The 24,146-nt window shown below is 43.6% G+C and overlaps 1 protein-coding gene across 1 annotated transcript; it reads left to right on the top strand.

Moving 5' to 3' along the window:
* Nucleotides 1-497: 497 nt before the first annotated feature.
* On the top strand, nucleotides 498-23,447 carry LOC137632597 (chromosome transmission fidelity protein 8 homolog). Its single transcript, XM_068364629.1, has 3 exons — nucleotides 498-634; nucleotides 11,851-11,974; nucleotides 22,915-23,447. Exons 1-3 carry the CDS (start codon nucleotides 615-617, stop codon nucleotides 23,155-23,157), a joined length of 387 nt encoding a protein of 128 aa, XP_068220730.1. The 5' UTR covers nucleotides 498-614; the 3' UTR covers nucleotides 23,158-23,447.
* Nucleotides 23,448-24,146: the final 699 nt, after the last annotated feature.

Below are 24,146 nucleotides of genomic sequence, written 5' to 3'. Positions count from 1 at the left end.
ATTGCAAATAGAATTTATCATGAAATTTCTGAGGTTTAATGCTTTAATCAAGGATCCATCGGTAATAGTAAAGTAATATTACATAATAATAATGAGTTTGAAAGTAAGCTGAATTCGTGCCATAACATGGTCTCACTCCATAGGTGGAAAGTTTTTAAGACTCTAAAACAGGCATAAAATCCTGATATGGACCATTGAATTGTAACTGTACCTGTTTGGTAAACATGCCACCACAAATTTATCTCTACCATTATTCACATCAGCTTATCAACATATGAGCTATTGTTAAATTGGTTTATATTTTACTCTTTATCCAACATGAGATAAAATAATCTTTCACAATTTCTTGACATGCAGGTTACATCACAATGAAATGATGTAATGGGAAGTGGTAAGATTAAATGAAATTTATTATACGTACTAACTAAAAGTTCAATCGATGGAAACAGCAGTTATATTAAGAATCAATTGGAGATATATATGTATCTCTAAAATGAGAAATATAGCAAAAAATTAAACCTAAACAGAAAAATCTTATAGGGTGGCCGTTACAAAGCTATAACTCAACATTATACTAAATCAGCTGACCCTGGCGCCACCTTATAAAAACAACAATGCAGATCCCAATCCAAATGTAAGTTTATTATGCATATTTAATGTTATGTTATTTGATTTTATTCCAAAATATGCGAATTATTTTCTTTTCCAACGTGTTATCTTATGTTTTATGTATCTCTGACCAGTATTGTTGGTGTGAAGCACCAGTTTTTTAAAGTTTCCCCAACCCCATGTTTGGGTATTATTGTACTGTATTACAGGGTAATGTAACGTAGGGAGAAAACAACTTTTTTGCTATAGAAAAAGGTCCGTTCTTTTCGAAAATGACACTCGTTCCTGTCGCAAATGAATAGTTTCAGAAATATATATATGCGTACATTATATATATATATATATATATATATATATATATATATATATATATATATATATAGATATATATATATATATATATATATATATATATATATATATATATATATATATATATATATATATATGCTATTGTGTTCATTATTCAGAGTTGTGTGGAAATTGAGGTGGTATGTACTAACCAGGGGTAGCCCAACCTAACCTAACTTAAAACTCCCAGTGTTTATATTTTGGTGACAACATAGCATTTCATGGAAAAGTTGCATAGAAGGAAGATGATTGGAAAGAAAAAGTTTGTGTAGAGTAAATGGAAATATTTTAAGAGCCTTATTATTATGAGTTGAAGCTGTAATTATATCCCAATCATGAATGTTTCTTAGTTCCTAAATGTTCACTCCATTGAATACTCTTACGTCTACAAGGGTATTTGGGTGGAGAAGCTCTCACAAAAGAGTGGATTACACTATACATTAATAGCATGTGTGATTAATTACACCAAAAACAATTAGAAAAATATTTAATGTAGATCAAGCTCATGTGTGCCAATGGAAACTGTGATGAATTGGGTAGGGAAAAACAGGAATACAGTATCTTGTAACCTACGGTAAATAGCCTACAACCTTCTGATTTGATTTAAGGGGATCCTCCGTACTCTCTGTGGGAGGTTGGTTTTCTGATAACCCTCCCTTGCTAACATGAATAAATACTGATATCACAGAGTATACCATAAAAAAAAAGATGATTTAATTCACACTTATCTTGAATACCTCTTTCTCTTTATAGATTGTATAGATTGGTAGCACCAATTAAAAACATTTCAGTTACTGAGTGAAGAAAAGCCTTAAAATTATAAAGAATTACATAAACAGATTGAATTTCCCATCAGTATCTATTACTAGGTGGTAACCATCAAGTAATTGAAGATGATGTTGAAATGTCAGGAGCCTGAAAACATTCAGGAACTTTGGTTTAAACATTTTGGAAATTTGAATTGGTTTAAAATGTCAAATAATGATTACATCAGATAAAGAAAAAGAGAATTTGTTCTCCTGTGTAATACAGTTCTCGACCTTTAATAGGAGTATGACTCCATTGAATCTGGAATGGCCTCTAGACTTTTAATGAGGTAAAGACAACAGGGAACTCTTCCAGTAGAAAATTCGACGGGGACTGATGGACTTACTACATTCCCCTTCCTTGACTTCATTCGGGATGAAGAGAGGAAGTACTGTGTGGTCTGCCTTGAGGAAGAAGACTTCTCAGTGAAAGTGAAGGATACATGCATCTAGCTACCCATGCTTTGGTCCTTCAGGAACTACCTTCTCTTTGTCCTCAGGGCTTCAGTTACCAGTTGAAACCTGGAATTTTGAACTCAATTACTTGAGTGTTCTCGCATACCTCTTCTGGTACAGTACCTACTCAAATAAGATTTGCCCCTTGGGTCTTCTCGACAATCTACTTACCCATCTCACTCAAGGAAGCAATGCTTCGTGTCTGAGGCAGCTTTCTTTTGACCACAATCTGATAATCGTGTTCTATCGGTAAGCACATAATCGTGTTCTATCGGTAAGCACAATCTCATGACCAGGTAGAAGATTAGAGGACCAGAGTACCGTATGCTATTAACGCATGAAACAATCATATCAGCAAACATAGGATGTCAATACAGCTGCTTCTGCATGATCAGAAACTTCTGGTTCATCTGTGGCAACGACTTTTAAATCGTCTCTCATCTTTGAAGAACTTGTGCTACCTGGGCTATCACACCAGCAATCACTCCACTGTTGTTGGAAGCATCCCTAGTTGACAACCAGCAATTTCCCTACCTCTTGGTTTCAGTAGAACAGGAACACAGGCTAATCGAATTCGGTTGCTGATTGATGAGATCCCCTCCCAGTTAGTTGGACAAGACTTCCCACATCTATGGATCCTGTTGTTCACAGATTATAGTTATTATTACTATATTATTATTATTTTTTCAATATTAATCTTACCCGATAATCATGTAGCTGTCAACTCCGTTGCCCGACAGAATTCTACGGACGGGATACGCCAGCGATCGCTATACAAGAGGGGGGTGTACTCACCAGCGCCATCTGTGGTCAGGTACTCCAGTACTTCTTGACAACACCACCTCAATTTTTCCTCTGTCGTGCTTCCGGCAAGACCTACATGGATACGCTTATGATTTTGGAGTCTTTGTTCACGGTTTTGGTGAAGTATTGCTCTGAGATTTCAGCTTTCGCTATACAGGAAGCTTTTCCCTTAGCTTAGATAGCTTTTGGATTGATTTTGATTAATGGTATAACGATCTTTGCTTTAATTTGGAATCCCCCCTTGACTGTTCTCTGATTCAAGATGTCCAACCATTCTCAAGCTCCTACCCAAAGACGATGTAGTGTTAGGACTTGTATTAGGCGTCTTCCGAAGGCCTCGGTTGATCCTCACACCGTTTGTTCCGACTGTAGGGGAAAATCCTGTCAGTTGGAAGATCGATGTGAGGAATGTGCCGGGCTTTCGGAATTTGATTTTTCAATATTAATCTTACCCGATAATCATGTAGCTGTCAACTCCGTTGCCCGACAGAATTCTACGGACGGGATACGCCAGCGATCGCTATACAAGAGGGGGGTGTACTCACCAGCGCCATCTGTGGTCAGGTACTCCAGTACTTCTTGACAACACCACCTCAATTTTTCCTCTGTCGTGCTTCCGGCAAGACCTACATGGATACGCTTATGATTTTGGAGTCTTTGTTCACGGTTTTGGTGAAGTATTGCTCTGAGATTTCAGCTTTCGCTATACAGGAAGCTTTTCCCTTAGCTTAGATAGCTTTTGGATTGATTTTGATTAATGGTATAACGATCTTTGCTTTAATTTGGAATCCCCCCTTGACTGTTCTCTGATTCAAGATGTCCGACCATTCTCAAGCTCCTACCCAAAGACGATGTAGTGTTAGGACTTGTATTAGGCGTCTTCCGAAGGCCTCGGTTGATCCTCACACCGTTTGTTCCGACTGTAGGGGAAAATCCTGTCAGGTGGAAGATCGATGTGAGGAATGTGCCGGGCTTTCGGAATTTGATTTTTCAATATTAATCTTACCCGATAATCATGTAGCTGTCAACTCCGTTGCCCGACAGAATTCTACGGACGGGATACGCCAGCGATCGCTATACAAGAGGGGGGTGTACTCACCAGCGCCATCTGTGGTCAGGTACTCCAGTACTTCTTGACAACACCACCTCAATTTTTCCTCTGTCGTGCTTCCGGCAAGACCTACATGGATACGCTTATGATTTTGGAGTCTTTGTTCACGGTTTTGGTGAAGTATTGCTCTGAGATTTCAGCTTTCGCTATACAGGAAGCTTTTCCCTTAGCTTAGATAGCTTTTGGATTGATTTTGATTAATGGTATAACGATCTTTGCTTTAATTTGGAATCCCCCTTGACTGTTCTCTGATTCAAGATGTCCGACCATTCTCAAGCTCCTCCCCAAAGACGATGTAGGACTTGTATTAGGCGTCTTCCGAAGGCCTCGGTTGATCCTCACACCGTTTGTTCCGACTGTAGGGGAAAATCCTGTCAGTTGGAAGATCGATGTGAGGAATGTGCCGGACTTTCGGAATTTGATTTTATTCGATTCCTCAAGTATACGACTAAGTTAGAGAGAGAGAGAGTTAGGAGGAGTTCGGCTCGCTCTTTACTTTATTCCTCCCCCCATGATCCTCAACCTTTTCCTCCCCCTGTAGTGGCTACCCCCGAACCTATTATTAGTGCTCAGCCTGATATGTCGGATGTTTTACGTGCCATTCAGGCTTTAGGTGATAAGGTGGAGTCGGTAGTGAGTGACCACAAGTTTCTCTTGGCAGATGTCAAGGAACTTAAAGTGAAAAGTGCAGTGGGAAGTGGTAGTGCCAGTGCTGTGCCTAGTGTCAGTGTCAGTGTTGCGCATGAGGATACTTCTGTGCGTGCCAGTCGTCCTCCCAGTCCGGGACCTCTTGCAAGCTCCCAAGCCCAGGGGAGAAGCAATGTCGAAGGGCAAAAGGGTTCGGCAGGCCTTGATCGGCGCACAGTAGTATCCTCAGTGGTTGCGGGCGTATCTTATAGAGATCGTCACTTCCACTCTCAGACGATTGAGCCCTTTATTTCCTCGTCTGCAGAAGATGTTTCCGGGAGGAAACGCTGGACCCAGGTCTCAAGGCCTCTTAAGCGTAAGGTCCAGACCGCGCGAGTCCAACAACCCGGGTGTAGCCACTGGGCTAGCTCGGACTCGCCGCAGTCATCGGATGGCTGCACGCCTCCTAAGAGAGGTAAAGCGTTGCCTCAACAGACCTCAACTTCTGTTAAAGCTATGCCTCAACAGACCTCAACTTCTGTTGATCCCAAGTTGGCTATGCTGCAGACTATGCAGTCGCAGCTTGCGGTGTTGATGCAGGAGTTTCAGGCAGAGAAGGTTATCACACCTCCTCCTGCGAGCGCTCCCCCACCTCTGCGCAGTCCAGCCTGCCAGACGTATGAGGTTGAGGTTCCTCAAGCTACCTCCATGCGTGAGCTGCCGCTTTGGGAGTTGCCAGATACCAGCGCTGTGCAGCAACCTCCACTTTCCTTGAGGCAGGAGCCTCTTGCCACGCGGCAACCTCCTCAACACTTGGGGCAGGAGTCTTATGCTTTGCAGCAACCTCCTCTACCCTTGAGGCAGGAGCCTCTTGCGTTGCAACCATCCTCGAGGCAGCAACCTCTTGCGGTGCGACAACCTCCACCATCCTTGAGGCAGCAACCTCAACTCTTGCAGCAGCCACCTCCACTTTCCTCGAGGCGAGAACCTCAACTCTCGAGGCAAGCACCTCAACTCTTGAGGCTAGAACCTCAACTCGTGGGACAAGAGCCTCTCTCTGCGCAGCCACCTCAACCCTTGAGGCAAGCGCAACCCTTGAGGCAGGAACCTCATGCTATGAGACAGCCACCTCAACGCATGCAGCAACCACATTCTTCTCAGCTTAAGCCGCTTCCTATTCAACTTGAACCGCAGACTATGCAGCATGAGCCTCATGCTTTACAGCATTCGCCTCTCACCACGCTTGCTCCTCAGACCCCCGCAGAACCTCCTTCATCCCAGCCTCAGGACTTTGTCATTACCAGCCCTCATCCTCTTCAGCAGAGTCTTGAGGATGAATCCGCTAGTGCGCATGCACCCGTTCTTCAGGATTCAGCCATTCAGCATACTGCTTTATCGTTACCTCTCGCTTCTCAACACTCAGGTGATGAGGTTTCTGAGGATGAAGCGGCTCACCTGGATGATCCTTCATCTGATGTGGAGGAACCCAAGTCATTGCCACCCTCCATTGACTTTCGCAAGGTCCTTACTCTTTTCAGAGAGTTATACCCTGAACACTTTGTTTCTGCTACCCCTCGTTCTCCTCCATCCGAGTTCTCTCTAGGCATGCAACCTGTTAAGTCTGCCTACACTAAGCTTGTCTTCGCCAGATCGTCAAAGAGAGCTTTGAGAATGTTAGGGGATTGGTTGCAGTCCAAGCAGCAACTGGGAAAGACGTCTTTTATGTTTCCGCCTCCTAAGCTGGCTTCTAAGGCGGGCGTCTGGTATGCCACGGGAGAGGAACCAGGCTTGGGGGTCCCTGCCTCTGCCCAGGCTGACTTCTCAAGTTTGGTTGACTCTCCACGAAGGTCGGCTATGAGACGCTCTAAGGTCTGCTGGACCTTTTCTGACCTGGACCACTTCTTAAAGGGAGTCTTTCGCGCCTTTGAAATTTTTAATTTCCTCGACTGGTGCCTGGGGGCCTTGAGCAAGAAGACTGCCCCTTCGGACAAAGACTCGGCCATGCTGATTATGTCCTGTATGGACAAAGCAATTCGCGATGGTTCCGGCGAACTTGCCTCTATGTTTGTATCGGGAGTCCTCAAGAAAAGGGAACAACTTTGCTCCTTCCTTTCCACTGGTATCACCTCTTGCCAAAGGTCACAGTTACTTTTTGCTCCTCTTTCTAAGTTCCTGTTTCCTGAGGATCTTATCAAGGAAATGTCTGCGGCTCTTATACAGAAGGATACGCATGACCTCGTGGCCTCTTCAGCACGGAAGGCTAAGGTTGCACCTTCAGTACCAAGAGCTTACCGCACCCCAGTGGCTGATACTCCTGCTACCAGATTTATTCCGCCCTTTCGTGGCAGAGCCCCCAGCCGAGGAAGTACCCGCCCAGACGGTCACAGGGGCAGGTCCAAGAAAGGTACCACGTCTTCAAAAAGCAAACATTGACTCTCCTCCTCTCCAGACAGCCGTAGGAGCCAGACTCAAGACCTTCTGGCAAGCTTGGGAAAGAAGAGGTGCAGACGCCCAGTCTGTCAAGTGGCTAAGGGAGGGTTACAGGATCCCATTCTGCCGCAATCCCCCTCTGACCACTTCTCCCATCAACCTCTCTCCCAACTACAAGGAAAAGGACAAGAGGCTAGCGTTACATCAAGAGGTGTCGCTCCTGTTACAGAAGGAGGCAGTGGTGATAGTCCGGGATCATCAATCCCCGGGCTTTTACAACCGTCTCTTCCTGGTGGCCAAGAAGACAGGAGGTTGGAGACCGGTGCTGGACGTCAGTGCGCTCAATGCTTATGTCACCAAGCAGACGTTCACTATGGAGACGACGAAGTCGGTCCTAGCAGCGGTCAGGCAGGAGGACTGGATGGTCTCGTTGGATCTGAAAGACGCCTACTTTCACGTCCCCATTCATCCAGACTCCCAACCTTTTCTGAGATTCGTTTTTGGAAAGGTTGTGTACCAATTCCAAGCCCTGTGTTTTGGCCTAAGCACGGCACCTATGGTGTTTACGCGACTGATGAGGAATATTGCCAAATTCCTCCACTTGGCGGACATCAGAGCCTCCCTTTATTTAGACGACTGGCTTTTAAGAGCCCCCACAAGTCGTCGCTGTCTGGAGAGTCTCAGATGGACTTTGGACTTGACCAAGGAACTGGGTCTTTTGGTCAACTTAGAGAAGTCCCAGCTTATTCCTTCCCAAACCATCGTTTACCTGGGAATGGAGATTCGGAGTCAAGCTTTTCGGGCTTTTCCGTCGGCCCCAAGAATCAACCAAGCCCTAGAGTGCATCCTGAGCATGCTGAAGAGGAACAGATGCTCGGTGAGACAGTGGATGAGTCTAACAGGGACCCTGTCATCGTTAGCCCTGTTCACCGAGTTAGGGAGACTCCACCTCCGCCCCCTTCAATACCATCTAGCAGCTCACTGGGACAAGAATATGACGCTCGAAGCGGTCTCTATTCCTGTTACCAAAGAGATGAAGACCACTCTCATGTGGTGGAAGAGCAACATCCTTCTCAAGGAGGGTCTCTCGTTAGCTGTTCAGACCCCCAATCTTCATCTCTATTCGGACGCTTTAGACTCGGGCTGGGGCGCGACCTTGGACGGACAGGAATGCTCGGGAACATGGAACAAGGAACAGGAAACGCTTCACATCAATTGCAAGGAGTTGTTGGCAGTACATCTGGCCTTAATGAACTTCAAGTCCCTCCTGCTAAGCAAGGTGGTGGAGGTGAACTCCGACAACACCACAGCCTTGGCGTACATCTCCAAGCAGGGAGGGACTCATTCGAGGAAGCTGTACGAGATAGCAAGGGACCTCCTCATTTGGTCAAGAAGTCGAAACCTCACGCTGGTAACGAGATTCATTCAAGGCAATATGAATGTCTCGGCAGATCGCCTCAGCAGGAAGGGTCAAGTCATCCCCACAGAATGGACCCTTCACAAGAACGTGTGCAACAGGCTTTGGGCCTTGTGGGGTCAGCCAACAATAGATCTGTTCGCTACCTCGATGACCAAGAGGCTCCCATTGTACTGTTCCCCAATCCCAGACCCGGCAGCAGTTCACGTGGATGCTTTTCTGCTGGATTGGTCCCACCTCGATCTATATGCATTCCCGCCGTTCAAGATCATCAACAGAGTTATTCAGAAGTTCGTCTCTCACGAAGGGACACGGCTGACGTTGGTTGCTCCCCTTTGGCCTGCAAGAGAATGGTTCACAGAGGTACTGCAATGGCTGGTCGACGTTCCCAGGACTCTCCCTCTAAGAGTGGACCTTCTACGTCAACCTCACGTAAAGAAGGTACACCCAAGCCTCCACGCTCTTCGTCTGACTGCCTTCAGACTATCGAAAGACTCTCTAGAGCTAGAGGCTTTTCGAAGGAGGCAGCCAGAGCGATTGCCAGAGCAAGGAGGATATCCACTCGCAGAGTCTATCAATCCAAGTGGGAAGTCTTCCGAAGCTGGTGCAGAGCCAATGCAGTTTCCTCTACCAGTACCTCTGTAACCCAAGTTGCTGACTTCCTGTTGCATCTTAGGAATGTTAGATCTCTTTCGGCTCCTACGATAAAAGGGTACAGAAGTATGTTGGCAACAGTTTTCCGCCACAGAGGCTTGGATCTTTCCTCCAACAAAGATCTACAGGACATCCTTAAGTCTTTCGAGACCTCTAAAGAACGTCGCTTGTCCACTCCAGGCTGGAATCTAGACGTAGTCTTAAGGTTCCTTATGTCTCCTAGATTTGAACCTCTCCAGTCAGCCTCTTTCAAAGACCTTACTCTCAAAACTCTTTTCCTCGTCTGCCTTGCAACAGCCAAAAGAGTTAGTGAGGTTCACGCCTTCAGCAGGAACATAGGATTCACATCCGAAACAGCTACATGTTTCTTACAGCTCGGGTTTTTGGCAAAAAATGAACTTCCTTCACGTCCTTGGCCTAGGTCGTTCGAAATTCCTAGCCTTTCCAACATGGTGGGTAACGAGCTAGAGAGAGTTCTTTGCCCTGTCAGAGCTCTAAAGTACTATCTTAAAAGGTCAAAACCTATACGAGGACAATCAGAGGCCTTATGGTGTGCCATTAAGAAACCTTCGATGCCTATGTCCAAGAACGCAGTTTCGTATTACATAAGGCTTCTGATTAGAGAAGCTCATTCTCACATGGAGGATGAAGACCTTGCTTTGCTGAAGGTAAGGACACACGAAGTGAGAGCTGTGGCTACTTCGATGGCCTTCAAACAGAACCGTTCTCTGCAGAGTATTATGGATGCAACCTATTGGAGGAGCAAGTCAGTGTTTGCATCATTCTATCTCAAAGATGTCCAGTCTCTTTACGAGAACTGCTACACCCTGGGACCATTCGTAGCAGCGAGTGCAGTAGTAGGTGAGGGCTCAGCCACTACATTCCCTTAATCCCATAACCTTTTTTAACCTTTCTCTTGAATGCTTTTATTGTTGTTTTTGGGTTGTTACGGTAGGCTAAGAAGCCTTCCGCATCCTAGTTGATTTGGCGGGTGGTCAATTCTTTCTTGAGAAGCGCCTAGGTTAGAGGTTGTGTAGAGGTCCTTTAGTATGGGTTGCAGCCCTTTATACTTCAGCACCTTAGAGTTGTTCAGCCTCCTAAGAGGAACGCTGCGCTCAGTAAGGAAGACGAACTTATTAAAGGCAGAGTAATGGTTCAAGTCGACTTCCTTACCAGGTACTTATAATTTCATTGTTATTTTGAATAACTGATAATATGAAATACGGGATACTTAGCTTCTTGATTAACATGTACACTGGTTTTCACCCACCCCCCTGGGTGTGAATCAGCTACATGATTATCGGGTAAGATTAATATTGAAAAATGTTATTTTCATTAGTAAAATAAATTTTTGAATATACTTACCCGATAATCATGATTTAATTGACCCACCCTTCCTCCCCATAGAGAACCAGTGGACCGAGGAAAAAATTGAGGTGGTGTTGTCAAGAAGTACTGGAGTACCTGACCACAGATGGCGCTGGTGAGTACACCCCCCTCTTGTATAGCGATCGCTGGCGTATCCCGTCCGTAGAATTCTGTCGGGCAACGGAGTTGACAGCTACATGATTATCGGGTAAGTATATTCAAAAATTTATTTTACTAATGAAAATAACATATTATTATTACTGTATTATTATTATTATTACTGTATCTAAGGAAAGGAGAGGGAACCTGGGCTCGGGGTAGCTTAGAATAGTCTTCCCTTTCCGGAACTCAAACCCCTTATGGAATGTCACCCAAGTTTTCAGGTCCCTCAAGTGGAACCTGTATGAACCAAGATCAGGCATCAGTTAGGACCTTACGCCAAGTCTACTCATGAGCTTTACCCTCAGCGTTGAGCATAAGCGTACCACTTGACATTTCGTGTGTTGAGTTATTCTCTGAGGAAGGTCTTCCCCTTTGAGTTGGGGTTCGTGTCCAAGATCCACATTTCAGCTGTACACAAGTTCAAAGTCAAGACCGTCTCCAGCTCTTCTTTACAAGCAGAATTCAGGATGACTGCTTCTCTGTCATGTGAGATAACTCGGGTTCCCTTATGGGGGTTACCAGAATGACTTCCCGCACCAAAAAGGCAAATAAGATATCCAAGAGCATTGCTTCTTCTGACTCGTGCACTATCAGACATGGTGAGTGAATGAGAGGACAGAACATCCCAATTTGAGTGCCTGAAGTCATTAATATCGGATCTGCCTCAACCTTCAGGAAGAACCTGTTAGTGTTATCCAAAAGGAAGGAGTTTGGTACAACCGACCACTTTCGCTGCCCACCTAGGGAAGTTTATCTACAAGTCTTAGGATAGCCCTATCCTTCGTCCTGTGGTAGCTACTCAACAAGTTTAGTTGCGAAACTCCCCCTCATGGGACAAGAAATATCTCGTCTGAAGTAGTGGTTACAACTTAAGACTTGTAGGAGAGGTAGAATATCTGGCCTTTCTCCTCTTCCTCTTTTAGATTAGAAGGCAAAATAAATGTCTCGTGTGATCCTTTTCCTGACTTGATTATATTTTGTCCAAGTTGATATTGTTTTACCTTATACTGCATCCTGTATTGATTTCCTTGTATTATTCTGTTTCGTATTTTCAGATCAGCAGAACGGGAGGGAAATTTGGAAGAATGGGTACTCTTAGAACTACAAGGAGATTTGGAGTCTCGCACACATGAAGAAATGAAGAATAAATTCATTGGAGATTTACATTTCACAAAGCAAGTAAGTACAATTGTTTAATATTGTCTCATTCTTCATATGGTACAATTGCAAGTTTATGAGTTTTAATGATGTACTGTACTTCACATATAAAAATTGGAATTTTCAATATTAATCTTACCCGATAATCATGTAGCTGTCAACTCTGTTGCCGACAGAAATCTACGGTCGGGATACGCCAGCGATCGCTATACAGGTGGGGGTGAACACCACAGCGCCATCTGTGGTCAGGTACTCCAGTACTTCTTGTCAACACCACCTCAATTTTTCCTCTGTCGTGCCTCCGGCTAGACCTACATGGATACGCTGTTGATTCTGGAGTTTTTGCTCACGATTTGGTGATGTATTTGCTCTAGAGTTTAGCTTTCGCTATTCAGGAAGTTTTATCATTAGCTTAGCTAGCTTTTGGAATTAATTTGATTAATTATGGTGACGAAGAGAGTATGAACTCTCTTTCACTTTTAAATGGCCGACCCTTCCCTTAGACGGAAGTGTTGGTGTCTAAGAGAGTATAGACTCTCTTTCTTAATTTTGCTTAACAAAAGTTATAGATTTATTTTATATCTCTCCGCCTTTTATAGGCCTCTTCGATTAACTTCCTTTTATTATAAACTTATTAAAATTAATTTTTATATTTGTTTATATTCGACCTTTCCTAATAGTAGGCGGTCTTTTCTTGGTACCGAAGTTAATTAACATTGAGCCCGTCATTTCGTTTTTACCTGTTAACATATTATGCTATTTTAATGTTTTTGAAAGAATTTCTTTGATAGTCTCGTACTGTTTTCAAAGTTCAACTAACGTTTTGTTTTGTCTCTGCAGTTGTTGACGTTCAGAACGTTCAACTTGCGCTCTATCGTTACGATAGAGAGAGAATTTTCACGGTGTCACGTTGCAGTAAGAGTAAACCGATTCTAGCGTTTTGTTCATTCTTTCTTAGCTTAATGGTTTTAATTCTAATAAAGGAACTTTTTATTTGGGAAATCTTTCAGTTTTTTTCCTTTAACAATAATATGTTTTAACGATATATATGATTGGGCTCATCTCTCAGGTTCTAAGTCAAGAGAGAGAGAGAGAGAGAGAGAGTTAGAGACGGAGGGAGAGAGAGGAGGATAAACGTTTCGTTCAAGCGAGTAACGTTGTTATCGTTTTTGCTCTTCTCCCTAGTCTCTTTAGGGGAAGAAGGTAAACGTTTCTAGAGTTTTATTCTTGTTCTCAAGCTTTATGCGGTGAGAGATTTTAAACGTAGTTTATTTGATCTAGTGTTTAGTCTCTTTCCAGCCACTGAATTATTTATCTTTCATTATATTTTTCTGTTACATTGTAATTCTGTTTTCGCAATTACTAACTTTTAAGGAAGGATAGAATTGCGTGTTTCAGGTACAAACCACTTAAAGTTTCGAGTTCAGTGAAATAAGTGCAAACAGAAAATCAAAAGTGATAAAGTGATAAGCGCAAAGTGTTACAGTGTTGCGTTCGAGGGTTCGTCTGTTCGTGCCAGTTGTTCGCCTAGTCTGGGACCTCTTACAAGCTCCCAAGCCCAGGGGAGAAGTAATGTCGAAGGACTTATGGGTTCAGCAGGCCTTGATCGACAAACAGACGTTTCCCTCCGTGGTTTCGGGTGTATCTACACACGTTGCCGACGTGATCACCCCACCCACACAAAGACGAGAGAGCCCTTTTATTCCTCGTCTGCGGAAGAGGTTTCTCGCAGAAACCATGGACCAAATCTTGCAGCTTTTAAGTGCAAGTCGGTCCCTTCCGCGCAAGTCCAACTCCTGGGTGTAGCCATTAGCACTGGGTCAGTTCGGACTTGCTGCAGTACGACAACTGCACACCTCCCAGAGAGGCAAGGTGGTATCGCAACAGGCAGTAGCTCCGTCTGTTGCCGCACCAGCTGTTTTAGACCCTCAGTCTCAACGGACAGTAGCTCCGTTTGTTGTTGTCTTTCTTAAACTCTAGTGGTCTATGCTGCAGACAATGCAGTCTCAGCTTGCGGTGTTGATGCAGGAGTTTCAGGCAGAGAAGGTTAACACACCTCCTCCTGCGAGCGCTCCTCCACCTCTACGCAGTCCAGCCTGCCAGACGTATGATGTTGAGGTTCCTCAAGCTACCTCCATGCGTGAGCTGCCGCATTGGGAGTTGCCAGATACCAGCTCTGTGCAGCAACCTCTACTTTCCTTGAGGCAGGAGCCTCTTGCCACGCGGCAACCTCCTCAAAACTTGAGGCAGGAGCCTTATGCTTTGCAGCAACCTCCTCTACCCTTGAGGTAGGAGCCTCATGCGTTGCGACTACCTCCTCCATCCTCGAGGCAACAACCTCTTGCGGTGCGACAACCTCCACCATCCTCGAGGCAGCAACCTCAACTCCACCTCTGCGCAGTCCACCCTGCCAGACGTATGATGTTGAGGTTCCTCAACCTACCTCCACGCGTGAGCTGCCGCATTGGGAGTTGCCAGATACCAACGCTATGCAGCAACCTCTTGCGTTGCGGCAACCTCCACCATCCTTGAGGCAGCAACCTCAACTCTTGCGGCAGCCACCTCCACTCTTGAGGCAAGAACCTCAACTCTTGAGGCAAGAGCCTCAACTCTTGAGGAACCTCATGCTATGAGGCAGCCGCCTCAACGCATGCAGCAACCGCATTCTTCACAGCATGAGCCTCTCTCTGCGCAGCTACCTCCTCAACCCTTGAGGCAGACGCAACTCTTGAGGCAGGAACCTCACAGGAGCCTCATGCTATGCGGCATCCTCCTCAAACCATGAGGCAGGAGCCTCATGCTATGCGGCATCCTCCTCAACCCATGAGGCAGGAGCCTCATGCTATGCGACATCCTCCTCTACCCATGAGGCAGCCTCATGCTATGCGGCATCCTCCTCAACCCATGAGGCAGGAGCCTCATGCTATGCGGCATCCTCCTCAACCCATGAGGCAGGAGTCTCATGCTATGAGGAGCCTCATGCTATGCGGCATCCTCCTCAAACCATGAGGCAGGAGCCTCATGCTATGCGGCAACCGCCTCAACCCATGAGGCAGGAGCCTCATACTATGCGGCATCCTCCTCAACGCATGCGGCATAAGCCTCTTCCCTTGCAGCTTGAGCCTCATCCCATGCAGCATGAGCCTCATACCATGCAGCATGAGCCTCATCCCATGCAGCATGAGCCTCATCCCATGCAGCATAAGCCGCACGCCATGCAACATGCTCTGCTTACCTTACAGCATGCTCTACATACAGCATGCTCTACATACAGCATGCTCTGCATACAGCATGCTCTGCATACCTTACCGCATGCTTCTCAGTCACACATCTTTGGTTGTTGCCAACTCACTAGACTGTCAAGCAGTTTCATAACGTTGCCTTCTAGTCTGCTGCTTTTGCACCAGTGAAACCCTCACTGAGAGAACTTAGCTTTTCTTGGATATGGTTCCTGTAGATGAGAAAGTGCTATTCTCCCTCCTTCTGATATTCCCTTGAGGACTCTGTCATTTGGAGAGGAGCCTTTAGCTGCGTAGCCTCCTATGGACTTTTATTTAAGCATAACATGCTTCCAGGGAAGGTAATGGTTCCACTTCAGTCGCTAACCCCGTCTGTTACCACACCTGCTCCCATAGACCTTGAGCTGTGTTGCAAGACATGCAGTCCAAGCTTAGTCCTTGTTAGAGGATTTTTTGTTTACGGAGTCAGTGTGTCACTGGGAAGACGTTCAACAACCAGCAGAAGTGACTTGTTGTGACGCAGTGCGGCAACCTCAGCAACCCGATAAGGAGTTGTCTGTACGACCCAGACAGTCTAGACAGCTTCGGGTTGTCACTGTACTTCCTCGCTTCCCCATGGTTGATAGTTCACAGACTGTGCAGCAGTACCATGATCTTGTGTCCGGCTCCGTCAGACGACTAGCTTTTAAGAGCTCCCACAAGTCGTCGCTGTCTGGAGATTCTCAGATGGACTATGGATCTGACCAAGGAACTGGGCCTCCTGGTCAATTTTGAGGAGTCCCAGCTCGTCCCATCCCAGACCATTGTCTACCTGGGTATGGATCTTCAGAGTCGAGCTTTTCGGGCTTTTCCGTCGGCCCCAAAGATCTACTAAGCCCTAGTTTGCATCCAGAGCATGCTGAGAAGGAACCGATGCTCAGTCAGGTAGTGGATGAGTCTAACAGGGACACTTTCATCGCTGGCCCTGTTCATCGAGTTAGGGAGACCCCACCTCCGCCCCCTTCAGTATCATCTAGCGGCTCACTGGATAAAGGACATGACGCTAGAGACGATCTCAGTTCCTTTTTCCGAAGAGAGGAGGTCTACTCTCACGTGGTGAAAGAACAGCTTTCTTCTCAAGGAAGTCTACCTTTGGCTGTTCAGAAACCCGACCGCCGTCTCTTCTCTGACGCATCAGACACGGGCTGGGGTGCGACTTTGGACGGACAGGAATGCTCGGGAACATGGAATCAGGAGCTAAGGACACTTCACATCTTTTGCAAGGAGCTGTTGGCGGTTCATCTGGCCTTGATAAACTTCAAGTCCCTCCAGCTTAACAAGGTGGTGGAGGTGGACTCTGACAACACCACAGCCTTGGCTTACATCTCCAAGCAGGGAGGGACTCATTCGTGGAAGTTGTTCTAGATCGCAAGGGACCTCCTCATCTGGTTAAAAGATCGAAAGCTCACGCTGGTAACGAGGTTCATTCAGGGCGATATGAATGTCATGGCAGATCGCCTTAGCCGGAAGGGTCAGGTCATCCCCACAGAGTGGACCCTTCACAAGAATGTTTGCAGCAGACTTTGGGCCCTGTGGGGTCAGCCAACCATAGATCTGTTCGCTACCTCGATAACCTAGAGGCTCCCGTTGTATTGTTCTCCGATTCCAGACCCAGCAGCAGTTCACATGGATGCTTTTCTGCTGGATTGGTCCCATCTCGACCTGTATGCATTCCCGCCGGTCAAGATTGTCAACAGGGTACTTCAGAAGTTCGCCTCTCGCAAAGGGACACGGCTGACGTTGGTTGGCTCCGCTCTGGCCCGCGAGAGAATGGTTCATAGAGGTACTGCAATGGCTGGTCGACATTCCCAGGACTCTTCCTCTAGGAGTGGACCTTCTACGTCTACCTCACGTAAAGAAGGTACATCCAAACCTCCACGCTCTTCGTCTGACTGCCTTCAGTCTTTCGAAAGACTCTCAAGAGCTAGGGGCTTTTCGAAGGAGGCAGCCAGAGCGATTGCCAGAGCAAGGAGGACATCCACTCTCAGAGTCTATCAGTCTAAAGGGGAAGTCTTCCGAAGCTGGTACAAGGCCAATGCAGTTTCCTCATCCAGTACCACTGTAACCCAGATTGCTGACTTCCTGTTACATCTAAGGAACGTAAGATCCCTTTCAGCTCCTACGATTAAGGGTTACAGAAGTATGTTGACAGCGGTTTTCCGCCACAGAGGCTTGGATCTTTCCACCAACAAAGATCTACAGGACCTCCTTAGGTCTTTTAAGACCTCAAAGGAACGTCGGTTGTCCACTCCAGGCTGGAATCTAGACGTGGTCCTAAGGTTCCTTATGTCATCAAGATTTGAACCTCTCCAATCAGCCTCTTTTAAGGACCTCACATTGAAAACTCTTTTCCTCGTGTGCTTGACAACAGCTAAAAGAGTAAGTGAGATCCACGCCTTCAGCAGGAACATAGTTTTCACATCTGAAACGGCTACATGTTCCTTGCAGCTCGGTTTTTTGCTAAAACGAGCTTCCTTCACGTCCTTGGCCTAAGTCGTTCGAGATCCCAAGCCTGTCCAACTTGGTGGGGGACGAACTGGAGAGAGTACTTTGCCCAGTTAGAGCTCTTAGGTACTATCTAAAAAGGTCATAACCTTTACGAGGACAATCAGAAGCCTTTTGGTGTGCTATCAAGAAGCCTTCTCTTCCAAGGTCTAAGAACTCAGTTTCTTACCTATTCAGGCTCCTGATTAGGGAAGCACATTCTCATCTGAAGGAAGAAGACCTTGCTTTGCTGAAGGTAAGGACACATGAAGTGAGAGCTGTGGCTACTTCAGTGGCCCTCAAACAGAACCGTTCTCTGCAGAGTGTTATGGATGCAACCTATTGGAGAAGCAAGTCAGTGTTCGCATCATTCTATCTCAAAGATGTTCAGTCTCTTTACGAGAACTGCTACACCCTGGGACCATTCGTAGCAACGAATGCAGTAGTAGGCGGGGGCTCAGCCACTACATTCCCATAATCCCATAACCTTTTTAACCTTTCTCTTGAATACTTTTTATGGGTTGTACGGTCGGCTAAGAAGCCTTCCACATCCTTGTTGATTTGGCGGGTGGTCAATTCTTTCTTGAGAAGCGCCGAGGTTAAAGGTTGTGATGAGGTCCTTTAGTATGGGTTGCAGCCCTTTATACTTCAGCACCTAAGAGTCGTTCAGCATCCTAAGAGGACCGCTACGCTCAGTAAGGAAGACGTACTTAATAAAGGCAGAGTAATGGTTCAAGTCGTCTTCCTTACCAGGTAGTTATTTATTTTATGTTATTTTTGAATAACTAATAAAATAAAATACGGGATACTTAGCTTCTTTGTTAACATATATGCTGGTCTCCACCCACCACCCTGGGTGTGAATCAGCTACATGATTATCGGGTAAGATTAATATTGAAAAATGTTATTTTCATTAGTAAAATAAATTTTTGAATATACTTACCCGATAATCATGATTTAATTGACCCACCCTTCCTCCCCATAGAGAACCAGTGGACCGAGGAAAAAATTGAGGTGGTGTTGACAAGAAGTACTGGAGTACCTGACCACAGATGGCGCTGTGGTGTTCACCCCCACCTGTATAGCGATCGCTGGCGTATCCCGACCGTAGATTTCTGTCGGCAACAGAGTTGACAGCTACATGATTATCGGGTAAGTATATTCAAAAATTTATTTTACTAATGAAAATAACATTTTTATTCTAGACTTCACTTGCGTCGACTTATTATCCACAAACGTTAAATTTCCTCTTTTCCCTCACTCCCAAATGACAAACCCACCCTATACTATTGCCAGATACATGGTGTTGTATGGCAAAGGGTTGTTTAGCCTTCAGTATATGAAGTCGAAGCAAATTAGATAACCTCTTGGCCTCACTAATCAGTAGAGGAGGCAGGATGGAATAATATGAACCTCAAGCAAGTATAGAAATACTGTACTGAAGTTGTTCCTATGTGTATTCAAATCTTTCATCCTTTAAAGAGGGAATATATTTTCATCATGAACTGGAATAGCTTTTGAAATTGTTAATAGGTAGTTAATGACAGGTGGCTAGAAGCCCTGCTGCCTCCCCCCTCTCAGAAGATCAGTACTTTTGTTTACATTTGTGATTGAGGATATACTGTTGGGGCCTTGATCAAACTTTTCATCTTTCTTTTTCATTTAGTAAGTCATTGTTGGCTGTTGAATGTAAGAGATGTCAAGAAAGAGCTTTCTTCTCTTTGACGATAAGGGGGATGTTGCCACCTGGTTGTCTAATCCGCCCTGTAGATCCACACACTCTCCGTGCTTTTCGTTGGAATACGATTGTTCGCAATGATCCTCGTGTGCCAAGCCTATGCCGTGGCCTTCTATGCAGTGGCAGGCTTATGCCTTGAGGGGGAGGAAGAGAGCTAAGCTTTCTCTGGGGTTGGTCTTGGCAATACTGAATTACTGCTTCATGCTTTTGGTAGACTTGAAGGATGTGTACACTCGGCTTTCTTTTCAACAGTCCTCTCTAAAGTACCTATGCTTCTTCCTCTACGGTACTATATGCCAGTTCAAGACTCTGTGCTTCGTGCTATATACAGCTCCTCAGGTGTTCACTTTGGTAGCTGCTTGTATCTATTTATGAGGGACACATTTCGATGATTGATTCATCCTGGCTACTTTGGAGGTTAAGTTACTACAGGATTAAGATTGGATTCTCACATTTGACTGTGATTTGGGGATTGTGATAAGCTGGGAAAAGTTGAATCTCATACCCAAGCAGAGGTTGAAGTACCTGAGACATGATGATAGATACAGCAACAGCATGAGTCTTTCCATCAGTAATCCAATTTCAAAATCTTTACGTTTTTTCTTTGAGAATATTTTATTTTAAATGTAATGCATAACAAAATTTTTCATCAGCATTTTGTTAGATATATATATATACAGTGAACCCTCGCTACTTCGCGGTTCGACCATCGCGGATTCACCACTTCACGGATTTTTTCCATAACCCATATATATACAGTAATATATATATATATATATATATATATATATATATATATATATATATATATATATATATATATATATATATATATATATGCATGTATTTATGTATATATGTAGGTATGTATATGTGTATACATATAAATATATATACATATACACAAACACACACACACACACATATACAGTATATATATATATATATATATATATATATATATATATATATATATATATATATATATATATATATATATATATATATATCTAAAGTAGGAAGATGTGATGTAGTTCTAAGGGAAAAGTATGGGAAATATGTCTGGGTAATAAGCAAAGCTCTACCTCCAGTTTGTTTCTACATTATGATCAGAGATAAATGTAAACAAAACCTTGGTTGCCATTTTTTATCGTGCTTTTTAGCATGTTTAGGAAATGCATGATATAAAATCACCTTTAATATTTGTGCCTGTTTTAGTTTAGGGTACTGTAGTACATGCATTAAGTGTTCTGTACATTAAAGGGTAGTTTGTTAACAGTACTACGTACAAGGGAAGGTTTTAAAAGTCTGAATATACATGTTGAATAAATAGGTAAATATGGTGTCACTACTTCGCGGATTTTCACCTATCGCGGCCGCGACTGGAACCTATCTACCGCGATAAACGAGGGTTCACTGTATATATTAAATAAACATAACGTATGTATGAACTCTTCATAATTTTTATTACTGTATTAGAATTACTATTGTATGCAAAGGGTTTATAACTCAATAGATTACAAGTATTAGCTAGAGTCAGGATGTTCTGCTTTGAGGGGTTGGTTTGAAAAAATTAACGCTCGAGAGTAATAACCACGAAACTGCGGATAGGTGATTTTTTATATGATGGATTATGTGGTTTTCTGTATTGCAAATGACTGAATTCGCTAAGATCAAACCCTCGAATAAGGAGTCCCAACTGTATAGCCACAAATCTCTTGGCAACTTTGTACTTGGTCCGTTGGTGACTGCTTAGGTATTTGTGTACCCAGCCCAGCTCCCACACGGGACAAGAATGCATCTCATCTATGGTAATATTACTGTCTCTTCTTCAATCTTCTCCTCCCCTTTGGGGACCAAGCTGTGGAATCGTTACATGATGGAGCGCACCTGATGTTAGTAAATTACACCTCTGAGCCCAATTCTTTAGGTCTAAAGAATATCTCCAATACCCCCTTAATGAGGGGTTTGATGGTGGGTCTTAGACCAACCCTTTAATCATTATACAAGTTATCTCTAGTATGATTGGATACATACTTGCATGTATAGTCCTGGTCCAATTAGTCTTTTATCCCTATGAAAGGCAGGTAGGAGGTTGCTGTGGTCAAAGCTTTACAAAGATTAATCACTTCCAGGAAAGAAAATTAACCATCCAATTAGGTTCTAAGGGGACTTCCAATGCATCAAGCAGTCTTACTAATTAAAGGACGAGGATTTATATATTGTGTAGGAACAAATCACAAATTTTTTTCAAATTTGTATTTTGGATAGCCATATAAATCTGAATTTTTAAATCAATCACCCTCAGTCCTAGCCCGAAAGGTAAAAAATGAAGGCGCTCTAGCTTGAAAGGGGGCAGGGTTGCCGTACACCCTCAGCAGTTGGATAATTGCTCGTTATCCAGTGGTAACAACTGATTCCAGATTTACTGAAGTAATCTCCTTAATTAATGAACTCTTATAAGTTTGTGGGCTAGGAAAAATACAAATAACTAAAATCTTTGGATTTTTTTACTATGTGCTTTTTACTATTAGAATCCTTGCTATATGATAAACTAGAACTGCTAGTGACAACATAAGAAGTTGACCGAGGGTTTACAATAGGGCAAATTAGGCTAAGAACAATGCCACCACTTAGAGGAGCGTTAGCCTTATGCTCCTAATCAGACTACATGATAGCAAGATTTCCGAAATTAGAGAAAATAGCAAATTTGGAGCCACTAAGAATTTCCAAGTCTGTTAGTAACCTTTAATAGCTAAAATTCCTACTGCTGTCTAACTCTGTTAAACTAGTCTTTCCTGGATTCTCCGGATTTTGAATCTACTTTTCTCTCCCATTCACCTAATTTTAGATCTACTTTTCTCTTAGTTGTAGAATCCTTGTCAGAAAAAGTTGAACAGTAGCCTGACACATTGTTTTCAGGAAAATAGATAACTTCACTCTGGCTTAATGGACATTTTTATTTTGTGATACCTTTGTCCCATTATTAAATGGAAGTTAATCTTCAGGCAATGTTGCATGACAGGAAACTATATGGGAATCTGTGAAACAACAATTATTCTCCTTGCATAAGTGACTGCTAAGAATACTCTAGTCTACACTGAATATACATGTAACCAGGTCTGTAGTACCAACTTCAAGCGTGCCACTCTCAGACTGAAGGGCATTGTGGATTATACATGGTCGTGAGGTGCCCGATGGTCAGGAAAAAAGTGCCTTATTGTTGGTTCTATTTTTTTTTTGCTCCTGTTAATTACTTTGTGCATGCTGTGCCTTTTCAAAGCAGCTATGAATTAAAAAAAAAAAAAAAAAAGAATAGCTTTACTTTATCAACTTTTCGTCAAAATGGTTGACATTTGTTCATAAATTTACCATTTTTGGAGTTTCACAATTGTAATGTTAGAAAATGCAATTTTTGCTAGATCAAGAAGCAAATATAATGCATGAATTTATAATTTCAGGGAGGCATTCCAGTTCTCATCATAGGTCACCACATTCTATATGGTAAAGTTCAAGATCTTGACAAGCCTTTTTTATATCTAAGAAAAACATCAGATGCTCCAGAGTCGCATGAAAAATATATGGACTCTACATTACCATCCGTCAGTAACACGGAATATTCGGTAGAAGCAGTGATAAAGAAAAAACTGCTCTTTAAGACCAGACCTAAGCCCATCATTGCAAGTACGAATTATTCCCCTTAGTTTTATTTGATTCCAGGACAATTATATTGAACTAAATTTATACAAAGATAAATTTATGTATGGTTTTGTTTATCTTGGGGATTAAAATTACTCCATAGTGATATTCAAGCAATAATAAGCCGTGTCCTTAATAGATATTAGTTTTAATCTTAAGTCTATAGGCTTAAAATTCAACTTGATTGACATTACTGTAATGAGTTGAAATTTAGTTAATTAGTCCATTTGTAATTAAATTAGGGTAGAATAGCATGTTACTTGATAATATCCAAAATAAAATTTATGTACTTTTTACAAGTTTGATCAGTTTCCACTGAAATAAGATTAGTCGGGGAAAATGTCAATTTTTTTTTCAATTATTATCCCTAATCTATGTTTGAAGAAAAGGGTCTACTCTTGCCCATACGTGTTAAACCATATAAGGGTTAACCCTGGATAGGTACGGTGGGTCGTTTGCGACCCCGAGCGTCAAAAAAAAACAGGTTTTTCTCACGTGACTCACCCCTGTGACTGAATTTGTGGGTGATCGACCTGCAGGAGGTGTCTCCCCTACACGCTCTAGTAGTGTCCAGATGTGCATTGCTGTAGCTGTACTCCTTCCCCGATTTCTGAGACGCATCGGGGTCGTTCGCGTCCGAGTTTACCCTTCTGAGGTAGTTTGCATAATTATCAAAGTTATTACGTATTATGAAATTGTCGTAGAATGGTGCAACTTGTATAGGTTATCAGTTGTGGAAAGTCTTGGTGGATTGTTTGGCTACCATGTGCATGTTTTTTTTTTTAGTTAAAATGTCGTTCATCACCACGAGGACCATTTTACCGCGAGTGCCCCTTTTTCATTTTTTTTCATTTTTTTGCCAAGTCATTTTTCCGTAAGATATTGCCAAATAGTGTCGTAAAACTTTTGCTTGTTTAGTGTTGGAAAGTGTGTCTAGATGATCTGGCTACCCATGCATGACTTTGTTTTTGTCAGATACGACGTAGTTATTGGT

Source organism: Palaemon carinicauda, chromosome 41 (assembly GCF_036898095.1).
Source record: "Palaemon carinicauda isolate YSFRI2023 chromosome 41, ASM3689809v2, whole genome shotgun sequence".
Taxonomy (NCBI): domain Eukaryota; kingdom Metazoa; phylum Arthropoda; class Malacostraca; order Decapoda; family Palaemonidae; genus Palaemon; species Palaemon carinicauda.
This window is presented reverse-complemented; position numbering and strand designations above follow the sequence as displayed.